The sequence below is a fragment of the Equus caballus genome, chromosome 2 (assembly GCF_041296265.1).
Source record: "Equus caballus isolate H_3958 breed thoroughbred chromosome 2, TB-T2T, whole genome shotgun sequence".
Classification (NCBI taxonomy): Eukaryota; Metazoa; Chordata; class Mammalia; order Perissodactyla; family Equidae; genus Equus; species Equus caballus.
In genome coordinates this window covers 30,672,032-30,692,125 of record NC_091685.1, presented here as the reverse complement: position 1 = coordinate 30,692,125, position 20,094 = coordinate 30,672,032, and the positions used below count along the sequence as shown (strand labels likewise).

Sequence of the window (20,094 nt, the reverse complement as noted above, 5' to 3'; positions counted from 1 at the left end):
AATGGTCATAAAAGCTTAGTCACACTAGCCCCAAACTGGAAACAACCCAAATGTCCTTCAATAGTAGAATGAATGAATAAATTGTGGTAGATTCAAACAAAGGAAAACTTTGTAACAACAAAAATGAATAGTTATGGATATGTGAAACATGAAGTTAAATCTCTTAAACATAACATGAGAGAAAAAACCCTAAGAGGAAACAGTTCATATTGTATGATTCCAATTTAGATAAAGTTCAAAAACAGACTAAAGTAATTATATTAGAAGTCAGGACAGCTGTGATGTTTACTTTTGCAGAGAAGGGGGATAAAGCCTGGGAAGGGACAAGACAAGGGCTTCTGGGACAATTCTGTACAATTCTGATTTGTGAACTTTTTCTGAATATATATTATGCCTTAGTTTAAAAAGTATTAAAGAAAGAGAGAGCACAGAATTAAAGGATGGGAGGAAGAAAGAGGGGTCCAGCTCTGAGATTGACAGCAGCAAGGACTCTAGAAGCCCACCAGGGAGGTGGTAACATCCCTGAAAGAAAAAGCGGTGGATTAAGGATCTGGGAATCAGGTTTCCAGTCTCAGCCATGATTCCTAACCCAGGAGTAGCCCAGAATTAGCACATACTAACAAACCAAAGGGAGCATGCAGACTGGGACAGGGGCAGCCTCTCTGGGTACATGGATGACCAATGCTCTGAGCACCCCTCCCCTCCCCCACTCAGCCTCCTACCATCACTTCTTTCTACCGAGAAAGATCCAAGAGCTGAAACAAGAAGGACACAGGATCTGTGCCAATAAAGGCTGGAGTTAAACTTTACAACAACCCAGCAGACTGGCAGCCTGCATTAAGTTTTAGGAAATAAAGTGAGATCTCTTACACCTTAAATTTGAAGACGGGGATTCTTACCAGATACATGGCAATAACAAGTCTGTTTTTTTGGTTGAATAGACTTCCTCCTCCTTCTTCCCCGCTCCCTCATCCTCTCTTTTCATAGTTTATTCCCACTCATCACAGTAGAAGCAGTGAGGGACAAGCAAAGCAATCTATCTGATACGCCTTAAGGATGGTCCTGTCGGTATGAGCCAGGATTTACTATATTCCCCTAAAATTGGTTCTTATGTACTAAAATGAACGTATGTCAGGAGCTCTCTCTCCTCCCCGCAAAGACATCTGTTATTAAGTTCACTAGACCTTTCTGCAGTTTGCCGGCATTTCTGGGGTATTTTTTGCCAGGGTCTTGGTCTTTTTGTGTGACGTTGTCCATCTTAGCAAAGTTCTGTGATGTGTTCCATTTGTTTGATGAAAAACTGTATTACATGTTCTTCTAAGCCCCTGAAACAGAAAAATACAGCATTTGCAGGGATCATTTCACATTCTTGTTAATCACGTTGATTGGGTTCTGTTCTGTCTGCGGGATAGACTGAACAGTCCTGTGGGTAGAGGCGGAGATGTACCAAGTTCTGGGAGCCCCCGGCCCGAGCACACACACTGCCTGGAGCAGGAACTCTCTACGTGTTCACTTTTGACATTGCTTATAGAGCTACGGAAGGCTTGAATTTTATAAATTCATCTTTACCGAGATAATTTACATACAATATAATTCATCAGTTCTAAGTGTACAATTCTAAGTTCCGGCAAATGTTTGCAATGGTGTCAAATACCAACACCATTAGGATATAAATACATACATCACCCAAAAAGTTCCCTATGCTTTGCAGTCAATACCCTCCCAACCCTGACATCTGGCAACCACTGCCCTGCTTTCTGTCACAATAATTGCCTTTTCTAGAAGGTCACATATAAGCAATCACAGTACATACTGTTTTGTATCTGTCTTTTTTCACTTACCACAATGCCTTTGAGATTCTTCCATGCTGTTGCATATATCAGTATGCAAGTTTGTTCTAATTGCCACACATCCTCACCAATATTAATATGGTAAGTCATTAATTTTAGGCATTCTAGTGGTTGTATAGTGGTATCTCATTGTATTTTAATTCGTGTATTTTCATGTGCTTATTTGCCATTTGTTTACCTTCTATGGTGAACTGTCTGTTCAAATCTTCTGCCATTTTTTTAAACAATTGGGTTATCCTGTTATTAAGTTGTAAAAGTTCTTGATATATTCTGGATAAAAGCCCTTTACCACATATATGTTTTGGAAATACTTTCTCCCAGTCTGAGGCTTGCCTTTTCATTTTCTTAAACAGTGTCTTTTGAAAAGCAAAAATTTTAATTTCAGGTTGAATTTATCAATTATTTTCTTTTATCGTTTGTGAATCTTTGCCTAACTCAAGGTCACAAATATTTTCTCCTATGTTTTCCTCTAGAAGTTTTATAGTTTTAGCTATTAAGCATAGGTCTAAGATGTATTCTGAACTAAATTTTGTATATGGCATGAGGTACTGGTCAGGTTCATTTTATTGCATTTGGATAGCCCACTGTTCCAGCACCATTTGTTGAAAGGAATATCCCTTTCTCCATTGAATTATGTTGACACGTTCATCAAAAATCCATTGAGATTTTATATATATTCTGTTCTTTTGACCTATATGTATATCTTTATACCAATAGCACACTATCTTTGTAATAAGTTTTGAAATCAGGTAGTTCCAACTTAGTAGTTCTTTTTCAAAATTATTTTGATTGTACTTGCTCTTAGATTAGCTCTTTCAAGTTACCATGCAATTTGTAGAACCAGCAAGTCAATTTCTACCAAAAAACTTCCTTGGATTTTGATTGGGATTGCACTGAGTCTATAAAACCATTTAGGGAGAATTAATGCCTTAACTTTGTTGAGTGTTATGATCTATTAACATGGTATACCTCGCCATTCATTTAGGTTTTCTTTAATTTGGGGGCAATATTTTATAGTTAGTATACAGATATTACACATATTTTCTTAAATTGATTCCTAGATATTTCTATTTTTATGTCATGAAACTGGTATTTTTTTATTTCAATTTCCAATTGTTTGTTGCTAGTATACAGGAATACAATTGATTTGTGTACATTGATCTTATATCTGCAAATCCTTGATAAACATTTTTTAAGTCTAATAAGTTTTTTGTAAATTAGGAACTTATTTATATACATATATAATCATGTCATATGTAAATAAAAAGAGTTTTATTTCTTCCTTTCCAATTTGTGCACCTGTTTTTTCTTTTTCTTACTAGATTGCAATGGCTAGGACATCCAGTACAATGTTGACTAGAAGTGGTGATGGTGGACATCCTTGTCTCATTACTGATGAGTAAGAAAGCACTCAGTCTTTCAACATTAAGTATGGGGATGTTAGTTGTAGTTTTTTTACAGAAGCCTTTTATCACTTCTAATCCTGGTTTCTTGAGGGTTTTTAACAGGAGTAGATGTTGAATTTTATCAAATACTTTTTCTGCATCTATGGAGATGATCATATAATTATTCTTTTTTAGTATATTAAATGAATCATAGTGATTGATTCTCAAATGTTAAAACAACATAATATTCCTGGAATAAATGTTACTTGGTCATGATTATATTATCAATTTTATATATTACTGGATTCAACTTACTAGAATTTTTAAAAAGATTTTTACGTCTATGTTCATGAAGGACATTAAGCTGTAGTTGTCTCTTGTTTGTAACGTCTTTGGTTTTGGTATTAGAGTAATGCTGGCTTCATAAAATGAGTTGAAAAGTGTTTTTTTCTCTTTTATTTTCAGAAGAGTTTGTGTAGTATTGGTGTTCTTTCTTCCTTAAATGTTCGGTAGAACTTACAAGTAAAGCAGTCTGGGCCAGGAGTTTTCTTTGTGGGAAGGTTTTTAAAGACAAAGTCCATTTGCTTAATAGATATAGGGCTTTTCAGGTTATGTATTTCTTTTTTAGTGAGCTTTGGTACTTTGCGTCTTTCAAGGAAATTTTTCCATTTCATTTATGTCATGAAAGTCATTGGCCTTAAGTTGTTCGTAATATTCCCTTCTTAACCTTTATATCTGCGTGTTCTGTATTAATGTCCCCCCTTCATTCCTGATATTGGTAATTTGCATCTTATATGTTTTTGTTGATAAGTCCGGCTAGAAGTTTATTGATCCTTTCAAAAGAAAACAGCACGTGGTTTCACTGATTTTTCTCTATTGTTTTTCTGTTTTCTATTTCATTTACTTCTATCATCGTTATCATCTCCTTCTTTCTATTTATGTTAGGCTTCATTTGCTCTTAGTTTTCTAGCTTTTTAAGGTGGAGGCTTAAATCACTGAATTTAGACGTTTCTTCTTTCTTCCTTTTTTTTCCAAGTAATTTTATCAGAATTATAATAGTTTATAGCATTGTGTAATTTTGGGTGTACATTATTGTTTATCAATTCCTGAATACACTTCATCATGCTCACCCTTAGTAGTCTAATTTTTATCCATCACCATACATATGCGCCCCTTTATCCCTTTCCCCCACCCCTCCCAACTCCCTTCCCCTCTGGTAACCACTAATCTGTTCTCTTTGTCCATGTGTTTGTTATCTTCCACATATGAGTGAAAGCATGCAGTATTTGTCTTTCTCTCTTCTTTCTTAATATAAGCATTTAATATTGTAAATTTTCCTCTAAGCACTGTTTTAGTGGTATCTCATATATGTTCAAACGTTGTGTTTTCATTTTCTTTCCATTTAAAATATTTTCTGCTTTTCCTGGTATTATCTTTTTTTTTCTTTTTACTTTTTAATTGAGGTCATAATAGTTTACAACATTGTGAAATTTCCGTTGTACATTATTATTTGTCAGTCACCATATGAGTGCACCCCTTCACCCTTTGTGCCTACCCTGTAACCCCCGTCCCCTGGTACCCACTGAACTGTTCTCTGTGTCCATGTGTTTGTTTATCTTCCACATATGAGTGACATCATTTGGTGTTTGCCTTTCTCTGTGTGCTTAACATAATACCTTTAAGGTCCATCCATGTTGTGGCAAATGAGCCTGGTAATATCTTTTGATACTTTGTTTATTTGTAAGTCTGCTATTTAATTTCCAAGTATCTGGGGGATTTTCCAGATATCTTTCTATTATTGATTTCAAGTTTTTCCACTGTTTTTAGATGGAAGTTTTTTTTATAAATGTCAATCAGGTCAAATTGGTTGATAGTGTTGTCTTTATATCCTTACTGATTTTCTGTTTTTTTCATTTTATCAATCCTGAGAGAGAAGTGTTATAACATTATATTACTATATAATAGTACTGTGAATTTGTTTATTTCTCTTTTAAGTTTTCCCAGTTTTTCTACATGTATTTTGAAGCATTTTTAGATGCATGTATACTTAGGATTTTTATCTCTTCTTGATGAACTGATCCCTTTATCATTATGAAATGCCTCTGTCTTCCTTGTTCTGAAGTCTGTTTTTTTCTGATATTAATATAGTCATTCCAGTTTCCTTTTGATTACTGGTAGCATACTACATCTTCTTATATCCCTTTACTTTTAACCTATCTGTGTCTCCACATGTAAAGCGGGTTTCTTAAAGACAGCACATAGCTGGGTCTTGGTTTTTTAAATCTAATCTTCTTAGCTCTGCCTTTTGACTGGAGTGTTTAGACCTTCTACATTTAATGTAGTAATTGATATGGCTGGATTTAAATCTATCACTTTCCTCCTTGTTCCATCTGATGCTTGTTAGTTTTTTCCTGCAGTCTTTTGGATTAAATGAGTATTTCTTATGATTCCATTTTATCTTCATTGCTGATTTATTAGCTATACTTATTTTATTGTTAGTAGTTGCTTTAAGGTTTAGAGTTTACATCTTTATCACAAATATTATACTGCTTCACATATAGTGTAAGAACTTTTCAATAGTATACTTCCATTTCCCACTTTCCATCCTTTTCGTCCTTTTCATGTACATTTTAGTTCTACCTACAGCCATCCCTCGGTATCTGCAGGGGATTGGTTCCAGGGCCCCCACAGATACCAAAACCCACGGATGCTCAAGTCCCTTATATAAAATGGCATAGTATCCGCATATAACCTATGGACATCCTCCCATATACTTTAAATCATCTCTAGATTACTTATAATACCTAATACAATGTAAATAGTTATTATACTGCATTGCTTAGGGAATAATGACAAGAAGAAAAAGTCTGTACATGTTCAGTACAGATGCAACCAGTGTAGGCCCTTTGATCCACAAATGCAGAAACTGCAGATATGGGGGGCCTACAGTATATTATGAATCTCATGTTATTTTTTTACTTAAACAGTCAATTATTTTTTAACAAGATTGAAATAAGAAAAAATTTAGTTTATATTTATCATTTTCAACGTTCTTCAATTCTTTGTGTAAATCCAAGCTTCTGTCTAGTATTCTATTCCTTCTGTCTGTAAACTTATTTTAACATTTCTTGTAATGGAGGCTTCTGATAATACATTCTCTAGGTTTCTGTTTGTCTAAAACGATCTTTATTTTTCTTTCACTTTTTGAAAGTTATTTTTACTGGGCATAAAATTCTAGATTGACAGGTTCCCACCTTCCTACAACTGCAAAGTATATTATTTCATTGTCTTCTGCCCTGCATAGTTTCTGACGAGAAGTCCACTGTAATTATTATCTTGATTCTTTTGTAAGTAATATATCTTTTTTTTATCCATCTACTTTTAAGCTTTTCTGTTTATCGCTTTCATTCAGCAATTTGATTTCAATGATGTGTTGGCATCATTTTCTTTATGCTTTTACTGTTTGAGATTCGCTGAAATTCTTGAATCTGCAGGTTATAGTTTTCATCAAATTTGAAACATCTTTGGCCATTATTTTAAAAATTTTTTTTCACCTTTTACCCCCTTCTTTCCTGAAACTACAGTTATACGTGTATAGATCACTTAATATTTTCCCACATGTCACTAAGATTCTGCTCTTGGGTTTTTGTTTTGTTTTGTCTTTTTTTCTCTCTGTGCTTCATTTGGATAGTCTATAACTTGTGTCTGCAAGTCCACTGATCCGTAGTGTATAATCTGCTGTTAATCCCATCTATTGGATTTTTCATCTCAAATATTGCATTTCTCATCTCTAGAAGTTACATTTGGGTCCTTTTTTTTATATTTTCCACTTCTATCTTCATCATGTTTTCCTTTAAATATTTAAACATATTTGTAAGATTTATAATACCTGTTTTAAGGTTCTTTTCTACTAATTCTATGATCTCTGGGGTTGTTCCTGTTGATTGATTTTTCTCTTGAATATGGGTCATGTTTTTCTGTATCTTTTCACGTCTGGTAATTTTGTATTGGACACTGGACATTGTGAATTTTGCACTGTTGGGTACTGGGTTTTGAAGTATTCCTATGGAGTGTTCCATTTTTTTCTGGCACCATTTCCTGTAACTTGGAGACCCATTTGATGCTTTCGAGTTTTATAAGCTTTGTTACAGTGGATCCAGAGCAGCTTTTATTTTGGGAATAATTTACCCCTACTACTAAGACATGATGCTTCTGTGGACTCCATCTGCTCCCCATCTAATACAGCGTCTCTCCATCCTGGTTTATGGCAGCACAAAGTATTCCCAGTTCTGTGTAAGCCCCAGAAATTATTCAGGCTGCTTTCTGGTAGTTCTTTCCCTAGTCTTAGATTCCTCTCATGCATGGGGAGATCACTATTCAGCCAAGACCTGAGGGGAACTCTCTTCCTATTTCTAGACTTTTTTGTGTAGGTCCCTCCTCTCTGGTGTTCTACCCTATAAATTCCAGCCACTTTGATCTCCCTGAAATCTGATTTCTATCTCCCCAGCTCAGGATACTGGGCTTTGTTTGGGTTCTTCCTTCCTTGAACTGAGGCCTGGAAGCTACCCCCAGCACTAATTGTAGGGCTCACCTTGTTTTTCTTCTCTCAGGGATTGTAGTACTAAGCTGCTTGTTGCCCAATGTCTAAAAACAGTTGTTTCCTATATTTGTCTATTTGTAAGTCGTTAACAGCATGAGTATGATTTAATTTCCATAGCAGTTAATCTTTCATGGACAGACTTGAGAGTTTTTTTTTCCCCTAAGGAAATTACACCATTTATAAATACTAACAAATTAAGGATTAAATAAATGATGTTATGCTCTATCAACACTTTTCTCCTTCAGTTATTTGTTCCTCACTTTATTCTGTCACCCTCACAGCAGAAATTCTCAATCTTGGGCTGGCCCCGTGGCCAAGTGGTTAAGTTTGCATGCTCCGCTTTGGAGGCCCAGGGTTTCATCGGCTCGAATCCTGGGCACAGACATGGCACCACTCATCGAGCCACACTGAGGCGGCATCCCACATGCCACAACTGGAAGGACCCACAACTAAGAATATACAACTATGTACCAGGGAGCTTTGGGGAGAAAAAGGAAAAAAATGGAATCTTTAAAAAAAAAAACAAAGAAAGAAATTCTCAACCTTTTTTGGTTGACAATCTATACAAAAAAATTAATATTTAATAGAATTATTGGCAACACACTCAAAGAAATTAAGGGATTCAAAACAACAGAAACGGATCAATAACGATCATAGCACAACCACTATTCCAGTATAAGAACGTCTTTCAGTGTCTAGAAAAGCAGCCACTATTCACTTACGGCTCTTCGGTGTTGAGTTGGCATCTCGGTAAGAACCATCTACTTTCCTAGCTGCAACACAGCTGTTATTTTTAAAATGCCCTAATCTGCTAGAATTACGGGTGATTCGAAAAAAATTTAAGCTTCTTATTACAATGGTAATATGTGCATATTGTCAAATCTTTGGAAAATATAAGACATTCAGAAGATTTTTTAAAACAATCCATAATCCTACCACCTAAAGACAACACTATTAATAATGCATTCCAGCCTCGGTACTGCATACCTGTGAAGCCACAATGAGAGCAGGGGAAGCCCAGGTGTGAAGAGAGCACTGCCCTGATGTGCCTCACCGGTGCACCTGCTTCTACCACTGTTCATGACAGGACGTCATGGGCCTGGAATCTAAGAAAGAGCAGTGAGGATGTGCCACCTTCCTAATCCACAGCAAATATGCAAGCAGTTCCCAGGGGAGGGCCAGCGCAGTGATCAAGAGCATCCAGGCCTGGGTTCAAGGTGAGGCTCTGCCACTTCAGAGTGCTGACTTTAACCTTTTAAGCCCGTTTCCTCCTTCATAAACTGAGAGCGATAACAGTACCTTCCTCTCAAGGTGTTTGTGAGGATCAAATATGATGATCCACACGAAGTCGTTCATGCTGCCCCGCCTAGGCTTTTATTAACATTAGGTTTTAATATATGCACAGGGATAATGTATTAACAGCTTAAAATTATAGCTATCATTTATTGAGCCCGTACAGTCCTAAATGCCTTATAGAGAATACTTCATGCAATATTTACAATAATCCAGTGAGGTATTATCCCGTTTGCAGATGAGAAAACTGAAGCTTAGAGGGAAGGGTTAAGTGACTTGCTCAAGGTCACATCAGAAGTCTGACTTCTGCTCCCTCTTAACCACTATAACAACCTCAAAAGCAGCACACACTAAATGTTAACATGCTAAATTTTGACACTGGGCACCCCTGAGTGGGTAGGATTCGTTTTTGAATATTAGGATATTGCATATAGTTTTCAAAATATAAAGCAAATATTTGAGACTGTCTTGAACTTTCGCACATGCTGGGGTTCCCTAGAACTCCGTTTGGAAATTTCTGAGGCAGTTCACTGTTGGTCGTTCTAATGGCTAGAAAGTTCCTGCCTGTATCAAAGCTGATTCTTTCTCTCTCTCTCTTCACTCCTTCTAATTCCAACCCTTGGAATCAGCTCAAAATGAGTCTCATTCCTCTTCCACATCAGTGATTTTCAAAATGCAGGTCATAGCCCATAGTCTTTTGCGAAGTTCTGTTTAAGTTCACGTGTATGTGCTGGGTCACAATATAAAATGCATCTCTTGCCATGGGTCACCATCAAAAATTTGAAAGCCACTGTTCTATGTGACTATTCTCCAAGTATTTGAAAGCAGCCCTCATGTCCCACCATCTAATGGCTGATCCTCTTCTCCACAAGGGACCTCTTTGGCTTCTATAAGCCTCCTTGTAGCATGGAGATTTCTCCCCTCGCCATACTGGGCATCATCCTCTGGCCCTGTCACCAGATTCATCTGCATCTCTGTTCAAACCTTCTTAGGGATGACCTCCTTGACCACTCTCTCTTAAGAAGGACCATCCCGTCTTTCTCCAGGCCTTGGCCCTGCCTTATTTATCTCAGAACATTTTTTACTTCCCAACATCAGGTTTTATGTGTATTTATTTCTTTATGATCTTCCCCCAATAGAATGTTCATCACTGAATCCCCAGTCTGTTTCCTGGCCCATACTGCCAGGAAAATGGCACTATGCTCAATAAATATTTGTGGAATGAACGAAGGAAGGAAAGAATATTACAGGAAGGATCATTTTAGCAGTAATGTGTATAGATGTGCTCATAATACAACTCTTTCCTTCAGGAGTTACATTCAATAAAGATTTAAGTCACTAAAACTATAGGCCTGTTTTCATTCCTCCATCTCTATGTTTAAAAAAAGTCTTTATTATTTATGTTATAGTATCATATTTTATACCTTTATATACATATATTACTGTGGAAAGTATATCAATATATACTAAGTCATGTATACTGTTACTTTACATGAAATTTTATGGGATTTGCATGAGTAGTTATGACTATATGAGATTTTTATCGATTCAATTATAATCTCATAACTGAGATTATATGCACAACTGCATCTTGAGTGTATTTCATATTTCCAAAGGACTCTCAGGTAAACAATGCATTCGATATTTTTCATAAGCTCAGAAAACGTGTGAGAGAGCTGGAGGAAACTTTAGCAGCTGGCTAGTGACCACGAGATTCCAATCTCACCCTTTTGTTTTAGAGATGGGTAAACTGAGGCCCAGAGCAGGGAAGATGTTTGCAGGGGGACACTCAAGGAGCAGGAGTGGGTCTGGAATTAGAACTCAGCTCTTTGTCGTCCACCCATTGCCCAGCACCCCAGCCCCCAAATATTTGGACACTCGCAAAGGCTGAGGCAGGGGAGTCAGACGCCCACGTCCCTCACAGGGGCTCCCTGGGGGAAGGCACCATGGTTATTATCACCACTTTTCAAGTGGGGACTCTGAGGGCACACCTCCAGGGAGGGGCACCTCCAACGGTGGCTCCTCCCGCCCTCAGGGCACCGCCTAGGAGGCACCGGAATTCGGCACGCACCCGGCAGGCCGGGGGCCTCAGTGGGTGTCCCATGGGATGTGCCAGATCCTCCTCCCCACGACCGGGGGGCCCATCCTCCGACTGGACTGCCTCCTACCTCGTCTGGTCCGCTGGGCTGAATCTGGCCTGGCCAAGCTCCCCGTCGCTATGGCAACCAAAGGCCTAACATTCTGGAGCCTGCCTCTGTCTGCCTCCTGAGTAACACTAGCCAATGGTGTCCTCTGTTTCTTTAGCGTGAAAACTTGTTGGCCAATCGCTAGAGGCGTTTCAAAAACTGCAGGGAAGCTGCCAGAATTCTAGGGTGCAGGTGAACTACGTCAGGACCGCTAGGGAAACTTAATAGGGGCTTATCTAGGCAACCGCTCAAAACTCTTGTGATAGACCAAAAGCCTTAGAATTTTGCTCACCCAGAAATCCTACCTCAAGGATAAACCTGAGTGAACCAACATTCATCCAAGTCCTGTTTATAATAGCAAAAGAAAAAAAGAGTGATGTGAACAACTACACCAGGGCAACCACATAGTGTCCCATGAGCTCCTCTTTAACCGCTTCACAGCAGTCATGGTGGTCCTGTCCCCTGCTTAGGACCCTCCGACAGCTCCCCTTTAAACTTAGGATGAAACCCAAACATCTTATTATAAACAGTCCCTGACCGGTCCCTCTGCTCACAGCTCCTACCACCCACCCCCTCAGAATAACCTCGGACCAGCCACGCTGTCCTTTGGGCAGTTCCTACAACATGCCAACCTCGTTCTGCTCTCAAGCGTTCCCTCTGAGCCCCGCCTCAGGATCTGAACCCAAACCGGCTTTCTCCTCGTTGGGGTCTCTGTCCAAATGTCACTTCTTCATCTGTACAATGGGCAGGAGCTCAATGTCTCACTTGGGGTTGTTGTGCGGATCTGAAATGAAACGCACGTGATAAAGTGTAAGCTCTACGCACGTGTTAATGATTACACTTGTACATGACGGAAACGTTCCTAAGCGCCAGGCTCCCTGGAGGACCGTAAGCTTTGCTGAGCTGGGGACGTACTGGGAGGGTTGGAATATAGCGAAGCCAACAGGTGTTACGGGAAGGCAGACAAGAAGAGACATGTATGGCCCCGAGGCTTTCGGGGGAACTGGATCTTGAAGAATGTACAGGATTTGAATACATAGAGCGTGAGGTCAGAGACCAGCAGGAGCAAAGCCCGGAGGTGGCCCTAAGGATAGAAGGAAGGACACCTGGCAGGTTGTCCACCTGTCGGGCAGTCACCTGAGCTCTCCAGCACAGCCGGAGAAGGGAAGCGGGGTTTGTTCCAACGTCCCCCGGGCGGCCGCTAGAGGGGACCCCTGCCGGTGAGCGCAAAGCTCCCGCCGGGCGCAGGCTCCCCAGGGCTCTCCCCCTACGCTTCAAGCAAGCTTTGCGGCGCAGCCAATAGCCGGGGGATACCCCACCCACCTCCTCCTCGCAGCCACTAGCCTGCGCGAAGTGCCCGCCAGCTTTTGACTGGCAGGCGATCTGACAAATGAAATCGCAGCCTTTGAAAGCAAAACACTGCAGCGTCCAGGCCGCTGGGTGTTGGGAAGGAATTCAGGAGGCTGTGCCTCCGGGTTGCGGGGAGATCCGAGTCATTTCTCGGGAATCTCTGATAGGTGGGCCTTAGAGGAAACGCCGCTGGTGAGTAGTGATTAAGAAGGAGGGAGGGAGGCCTTGAATTCAGCCTTCGTTTCAGGAAAAGCGAAAGCATTTGTAATCATCTAAAGTCCCGAAATATAAATACTCTTCCTTCTGGCTGTCACCAGTCTTGTCAGTTTGGGTCTCGTTGCCTCAGCATGTTTTTTCCATTTTTGCATCGAGGGTGAGAGGAGAGAGGGCATGGGTTTGCCTTAATAAAGGTGATGCCAGGCTTTATCAAATCAGGAAGTGAATGCCAAAATTATTCCTCGACTCGCCGGCTCGGGCTTCCGGGCAGTAGCATGTGGTGGAGTCAGCAGGTGGATGAGGGGAGGCGTTCTCGATCTGTTCTGGCTGCTGGAAGTTGTGGTTTCCAGCCCAACAGGAGGGGACTGAGGAGTGTAACCCTTTAGTGAGCCAAAGCCCAGGAAAGGGAAAACGCCTGGCCTGTAACTGCCACTCAGCAGCCATAAGCTGAATCGTCAAGGGGTAGAAAAGGGCATGTTTTATTTTTTCAGATACAGTCAAATTCTAATTGGGATCCTGCTTTTCGCAGCCTTGAGCTGTGGTTCTCTCATTTGTAAAATCTGCTCTGTGGTGGTGAAATAATTCATTGAGATAAGGGGTGGGGAATGGAGTGGAAGCCAGCACCTAGCGAGTTATCTTTCTGTTCTTAAGTCAGTAGATCCTGTGCCCACTGATGCATGCGAGGGCCTCACAATTAAAGGGTGGTTGGCAACAAAGAGTTGGCTGCTTGCCTCTTGGGCATATGTTAGTCGTGGAAAAGTGCTTTGAAGTCAGGAAAAGAGAGTCACTAGGCAAAGAATGTGTGACTTATAAGGAAGGACAACTTGCAAAGAGTTCTTCCAAGGCTTTTAGTCCAAACTGCTGCCCAGCTGAAGGAGAATCTTCTACTTTTGATGCCTCAGAGGCCTGGGGGTTCCTGAGGCAGAGAGGGAAGCTGCTTTTTAAAAGCGAATTAAGGGACCACCACCACCAAAACCAGAAACCCACCTAGACACACCAGCTGGTCCAAAGAAGGCTAGGAGGCCTGGATTCCTGTCACCCCCTTGGCGTGTCTCCAATGCCCGTATGCTTTCTCAGGCACCCTATGGGTGGGGCTGAGTATATCTGTGGTATCTAGTTTTGCGGTAGATTAGGCGTGAGTAAGGCATTCTGTTCTGGACTGTGAAGTGGCCACAGTGCACCAGGTGCTTCACAGGCCTGCCTTTAGCCAGTCAGTAGGCATGTGTGGAGGTCCCTCTGCCAGCTTCTGGGCTAGATCTCCAGCAAGAGCAACTGAACAGGGGATTCAGGACCTGCCCACTTTGTGCTCCACTGCCCCTTCAGCTCCAGGTTGAAAGCCCCCAAGGGTCTCTCAGAGGTGGAGAGAGCCCTGGGCCGCCCTTCCTTTCTAAGGCTCTTCTATTAAAAACATTAAAACAGGGATACACAAATTTGACACAGTGATGCTTTTCACACACACATAAAAGTATAGTGAAGAATAATTATGCTTTTCACAAGGTTGCAATAAATATTCATAGGGCTTTACCGTCAGGGAGGTCTGGTTATAGGATGTGAGTTACAAAGTTGTCTGATGAGTGTCCTCATGTATGTATATCCGGAATGTATACCCTCACATGGAGGCAGCAGCAATCATTTAATTCTGAGGCTTTTTGACAAAGGGAGACCTGGCCACAGTGCTGGACACAGTGTTAGCCCTAGAAAATATGACTTACTCTTCACACTGGGAAGCAGAATTCCTGCGCCTAGGGTTAGATAGCAGAAGGAACTGGAAGCTACAGGAAAGACAGGAGGCAGCCTTCCAAAGCCTCAAGGCATGGCAGAGACTACGTCTGTTTGGCACATAGTAAGCCCTCAATAAATATTTGTTTCTTGAATGCACGAGGGAAAGAAAGGAATGTTCGTGGGTAAATTAAATAATTAAACTGGTAGGAATAAAATTAATACTAATAATAGCTGCCATTCATTGACCATTCTCTGTGCATGCATTTTATACACATTGTTGCATTAAATTCTCACGACAGTCCTGTGAGAGAGGAATCTGTGTTTTACAGCAGAGGAAACTGGCTGAAAAGTTCAATGACTTGGCCAAGGCAAAACAGGTAACACATGACAGGTCAAAATGAATTTAAAGTATTTTTATTTTAAAAGAAACATAGACTTTGCAGTACAAACCAAATCTGTATGATTTCTTTTTTTAAATATAAGAAGACCTCCAGGAAGCCCTTAGCACTTGTGGTGGGATGTTTTGGCTGTGCCTCCCAGAACACGAGGGGCATTCTTTCTCTTTTTTTCTCTATTTGGTAGAAAAGTTTGACATGCACTGAAAATATCAGTCCAATGAAGTTAACAGGAATTCCCGTCATTGCTGGTTTTACTTGAAGCCGCATGATTGCCCCCACTTTACAGGTGAGGCAACTGAGTCTCCCAGAGGTGAAGTGATCTGGGCACACAGATGTCCTCCCTCTCCCAGTCCAGCGCTACCTTGCCTGTGCTAGGCTGATCCCGGTAGCAGCCCAGTTCTTCCATCTGCCGTGGAGACAACTTTTCTTCTCATTCTTTCTTTCCTATGTTGGAACCCAGGTGGTTCCCTTTGCACGGCAGTGGGATTTTTTTATTTGGAGTCCTGGAGAAGGAGATGTAGGCAGCATTCTACTTCTTATGTAGAGGAGCCATGGAAAAAAGTCGTATTTAAATTAGGATATGATGGGTGGGAGGAAGCAAAGGCGGAGAGGAAAGGGGATTTTTAAGGGCTGGGAAATAAGTTTTGAGATAGATGAGCCTTATCTTTATTAAGGGCCAAAAGGCATGATATAATTTTTTTAATGGCCTCCCTTCTCCTGGCAGCTGTGTTTTGTCCTAATAGTACTGTCTTCTCAGGTAACAAAGATGGGCTCAGCGTTTCATTGTGCATGCATTTTTAATGTTCCTTCCCATCACCCAGAGCCCCTCAAGAAGCCGGAAACACACCATTGTCTGTCTGCTTGGGAAGGACAGAAGTTGGCACTTCTCTGAGTGAAGATGAGGAAAAGGCTGTAAACCAGCCAGAGGAGCCTTGAAGCACTCCTTCCGCGTGAGAAGGCCATGGCTGCTGGAAGGAGGTGAACGCCACAAGGAAGGATGGCTTCCAGCTTCCATCCCGCTTAGCAGCAGCTCCCGCTCCCGCTCCCGCTCCCGGCCCGGTGGGATGTGCCATTAGACCATCATGGACGGAGCCCTTGGTGCTGCCCTGCAGCTGCAGCAGCTCCCGCCCACGAGCAGCGCCGACTCTGCCAGCGAGGCTTCCTTCTCCTACAAGGCAAGAGCTGTTTTTGGTTTTGGAATTTTGTATTTTTCTAACAAGAAAGTACCACGGTACAGCTTTGGCTAACAGATAGATCCAGGATTTATCACTGGCAGAAACAGGCGGGCCCTCCACACATGCAGGAGAATGTGTGATCAAAAGAAAAGAAATGCTCATTAAAATACATAAAAACAGAGAGGTAGAGAACTTTAAAAGGAATGCAATTCACTTAGGAGATTTGTTTTTTAAAAATCACTCACTCCATTATGCAGAGAAAACCTTTGTTCATATTTCAGTATATTTCCTTCCTGACTTTTTCTGATATTACACATTTGTGATCATATTGTACATAAAGTTTTGTATTTTGGTTGTTTCACTTAACCTTGTTTCTGGAATATTTCTAAGGTCATTGAGTAGTGATTGAAAGCATGGTTTTTGAAGGATTGCCCAATAATCTATTCAGCTGCTGTATCCAAATTTGCTGGACAGATCCCCTATTGTTGGACATTCAGGTTGTTGCTAATCTGGGGTTACTGTAAACAATACTGCCAGGAGTATCCCAGAGTGCATGCTGCTTTGCTGTCTTGAAGAACCAGGTAGCCCTGGGAAAGGCAGTCACGAATGCTGGAGCATCAAGAGTACAGAAAATAAGGAAATATAGTTAATACAACTGGCCCTGTGATAAATGGATGCCAAATAGACAAATACAGAATCAGAAAACACGGAATACTCTCCGTGATGAGATTTCTAATAAGTTTCCATGTTAATCACAAATTTAATTCTGTACTTGAATTATGGAAATATTTTTGTGTCAGAGCAAAGTTAAACAGGTCATGGTGACTCTAACAGAGGGTTTAAAAATTGAGGTGGGAGACAGGCTTGTGAACAAAGGGCTATGAGCTGACGAAGTACAGGGTGGGGTAAAGGGAAGAAGACTTGGGTTCAAAGCCCTGGACACATGGGTGAGCCCCTCAGAGCTTGTTAGGGGTAGAACGGTGGTAGTAATACCTCTCTCCAGCCCGCATCCCTCTGTACTGTGTGGATCAGTGAAAAGGCACCTAGCCCAGTGCTGGGCATGTAGGAGGTGCTTGACTCAGAACTGTCTCTGGGGGCCAGCCTAGTGGGCTAGGGGTTAAGTTCAGTGTGCTCCGCTTCAGTGGCCTGGGTTCGGTTGCCGGGTGTGGACCTACACCACTTGTCGGTGGCCATGCTGTGTCAGCAACCCACATACAAAATAGAGGAAGATTGGCACAGATGTTAGCTCAGGGTGAATCTTCCTCAGCAAAAAAACCCGAAAAAAAACCAAAAACTGCCTCTGGTTATAAAGAGGAACAGAGGCAGGTGCACAGAACAGAGGAAGGTGTGGTTAATTCTGTCTGGGTTTGGGGAAGGGGTTTCTAAGGGGAAGCTGTCTCCTTTCTCCTTGATTTTGTTAAGCCTATTTTGGTTGCAAGGAATAAAAACACTTCAGAGAAGCTGAGGCAAAAGGGAAATTATTATAAGGATACAGGGTAGCTCATGGAACCCAGGAGCAGAAAGGGCAGTGGGGTTTGGAAGGTGCTAGAACTCTTACTCCCACTCTCAGAAGAGGGAAGATCTGATTGGCCCAGCTTGGGTCAGGTGTCTACACTGGTCCAATCAGTGGTGGCCAGGGGGGTGGGGTCACCCAGCAAACACAGTTTCTGGGGCTCCATCACTGTGGGCCAAACAGGCTGCCCCAAGTCATCTCTTACCTTTAGAGAAAACATTAAGAGGCCCCCAGTCCAACTTGATCAGTGGGATGAAGTCAGGAGCAAGCAATTTGGCTTGAGTTGCAGCCCTGCCCTCTGCCCTACACAACAGAGAGTGGATTCTGGTTGTTGGGAGAGGGTGGTCTGTAAAGAGAGGCCAAGAGGCTGAGCTGCCCAGGAGGCGGCATCCCAGCGGGTCCCTGATGCTGGTGGCTGTGCTTCAGCCTGGAAGAGTCAGGGCTCAGTTCTTGTTTCTCAAACAGGCATTTCAGCTGAGTACCTCCTCTCTGTGCGCCTGTGCTGGGTGGCCCGGGAGCTGTGTAGATAATTGAGATGTCTCTTCCCTGAAGGAGCTTCCAGTCTAGGAGGGAGGTGGGAGAGCCGTTTCCCTAAGTATTTACCCTTCAAGACAGAATTTGGTGAAAAAACAGAGATTCGGCAGGGTGTTAAGAACATGGCCTTTGAAATCAGAGAGACCTGCCTTGAAATCTCAGCTCTGTCACTTTGTGGTGTTATGACTTGGGGAAAGCCGTGTCACTCCTCTGCAGGTCAGTTCTACACCCATCCTCTAGGGTGTTATGAGAACGACCTGAGTTTACCGAGGGGGGAGCCGAAGCTGCCTGCGCCTCCCCTGTGTTCTGCCTGTGGAAATCCTACCCGTCCTTCCAGCTCCAGCTCGAGTACCACCTTTTATGCAGCCTTTGTCAGTCTTCCTGGCAGGAAAGTATAGGCCCTTTATCCACACTTTTATTGCCAATTCACAATTTCTATAGTAATCATCATCATCATAATAGCAGCTAACCTTTGTTGAGTGTTTACTACGGGACAGGGACTGTGCCAATCCTCACAGAAGCCCCATAAGATAAGTACTATTATAACCCCATTTTACATATGAGGAAAATGGCACAGAGAGGTTAATTAACTTGCCCAAGGCCACATAGTCAATAGGTAATAAAACTGGGATTCGGATCAGGTCTGTGCACTGCCAAGGCCCTTGATTTTATCCACCACTTCCTGCTGCCCGCCTGTGCCAGGCACTCTGCAAGGCCCCTTCTCTCCCCGACATGGATTATTAAGTGTTGAAGTGGCAGTCGTGCGGGAGGTAATGCTTTACCTGCTGGAGAAGGTAAGCGTCGGGGAGCTGGCCTGCAGCCGCTCACAGGTGTAGCAGAGCCTGGTTAACCATTCTCCTGCGTCCCTTGTATTTGAATGTGAGTAACCCTCGGGCAGCCAGAATGCAGCTGATCCTTCACTGGGAGCCGTTTGAAGCCCAGGGATTGTGGGAGGTCAGTCTGAAGAGCAAGTGCCGACCGGGCTTCTCACCGAGGCTGCTGTTGGCACATGTAAAGCAGCCTTGGACCTGGGGATCTGAGCTGAGGTCTCACTGGGGTACCAGTATCCAAGGGAGGTTTCCTGCCTTGTGACCTTGGGCTGCTTTGCTGGGCACAGTTTATTTTCTTTCAGAGTTGTAGCTGGTAAAAGATCAATTTTGGATCAGGGCCAGAAGGGTCCTTTGAGCTGTTGCTTGTAATAATGATAATAATAAAAATGAAAATTGTAAAAATAATAGTAAAAGCTAGAATTGTTTTAGTATTTATTATGTGTCAGGTGATGTTTCAACAGGGGCCTTGTTTCATAGAACATGACAGTCCCGTGGGGGTTTACCATCAGCTCTGCTTTTCAGATGGGAAAGCTGAGGCTCAGAGAGTTAAGGTAGTTCCTCTGAAGTCACACAGCAGTAAGTGGCAGAGGCAGGACACCAGCCCGGGTCTGCTGGTCTTCAAGGTCCACACAGGGAAGGTGGGGCAGTGAGAGAAGTGACTGGTTTTGCTGCCGCCTCCTCTTGGTGTTTGGGTCTGTTGAAGCTGCAGCTAGACGTGGCTGAGTCTGAAATCCAGTTTTCTGCACGTTGTTTTGCCCTCACCCCACTTCCCTCACCAGTAACACTTCCCCTTCAGAGACTGCACCGTGAGTACAGTGAGCTGAAGTCCCGGTTTGTGCCTCATGTCCATGGGCATATTCATAGAGCCCCCTTTCTTCCTCAAAATGGCCCGATTTGGACAATGCATGTCCTAAATATAAGGTTCCTGATAGTTGGGAGGCCTCGCTACCCCCTCATCTGGAGTATACTGGGGACCAAAGTGTTGGGGAGACCTGTGTTCAGGTCTGGCTCTGCCACCTCCTCACTCTGTGACTTTGGCCAA

General features: G+C 42.3%; 2 protein-coding genes across 20 annotated transcripts in view; one reads left to right on the top strand and one right to left on the bottom strand.

The window, feature by feature from the left end:
- The window catches only part of STPG1 (sperm tail PG-rich repeat containing 1), a 53,196-nt gene extending 40,577 nt beyond the window's left edge, over positions 1 to 12,619 (bottom strand). For 4 of the 16 annotated variants that reach the window (XM_005607350.4, XM_023635500.2, XM_014737537.3 and 1 more), the window contains exons 1-3: positions 11,297 to 11,433; positions 8,823 to 8,941; positions 1,185 to 1,325 (exon numbers count right to left, since the gene is read on the bottom strand). In XM_005607350.4, coding sequence (XP_005607407.1) covers positions 1,185 to 1,257 — 73 coding nt within the window. In that variant the 5' untranslated portion in view covers positions 1,258 to 1,325; positions 8,823 to 8,941; positions 11,297 to 11,433. Of the gene's footprint in view, positions 1 to 1,184; positions 1,326 to 8,822; positions 8,942 to 11,199; positions 11,434 to 11,946; positions 12,099 to 12,451 lie in introns of those variants that run through there. The other 12 variants (XM_001501277.7, XM_070260728.1, XM_070260731.1 and 9 more) reach the window with 7 other exon arrangements.
- NIPAL3 (NIPA like domain containing 3) overlaps positions 12,497 to 20,094 on the top strand; it is a 48,049-nt gene continuing 40,451 nt past the window's right edge. For 3 of the 4 annotated variants that reach the window (XR_011436512.1, XM_070260725.1, XM_023635495.2), the window contains exons 1-2: positions 12,715 to 12,856; positions 15,822 to 16,175. Coding sequence is in view for 3 of the 4 variants with exons in the window: in XM_070260725.1 (XP_070116826.1) it covers positions 16,083 to 16,175 (93 nt within the window). In the remaining variant the exon portion in view is untranslated. Of the gene's footprint in view, positions 12,857 to 15,821; positions 16,176 to 20,094 lie in introns of all 4 variants that reach the window. The other variant, XM_001501269.6, reaches the window with a different exon arrangement.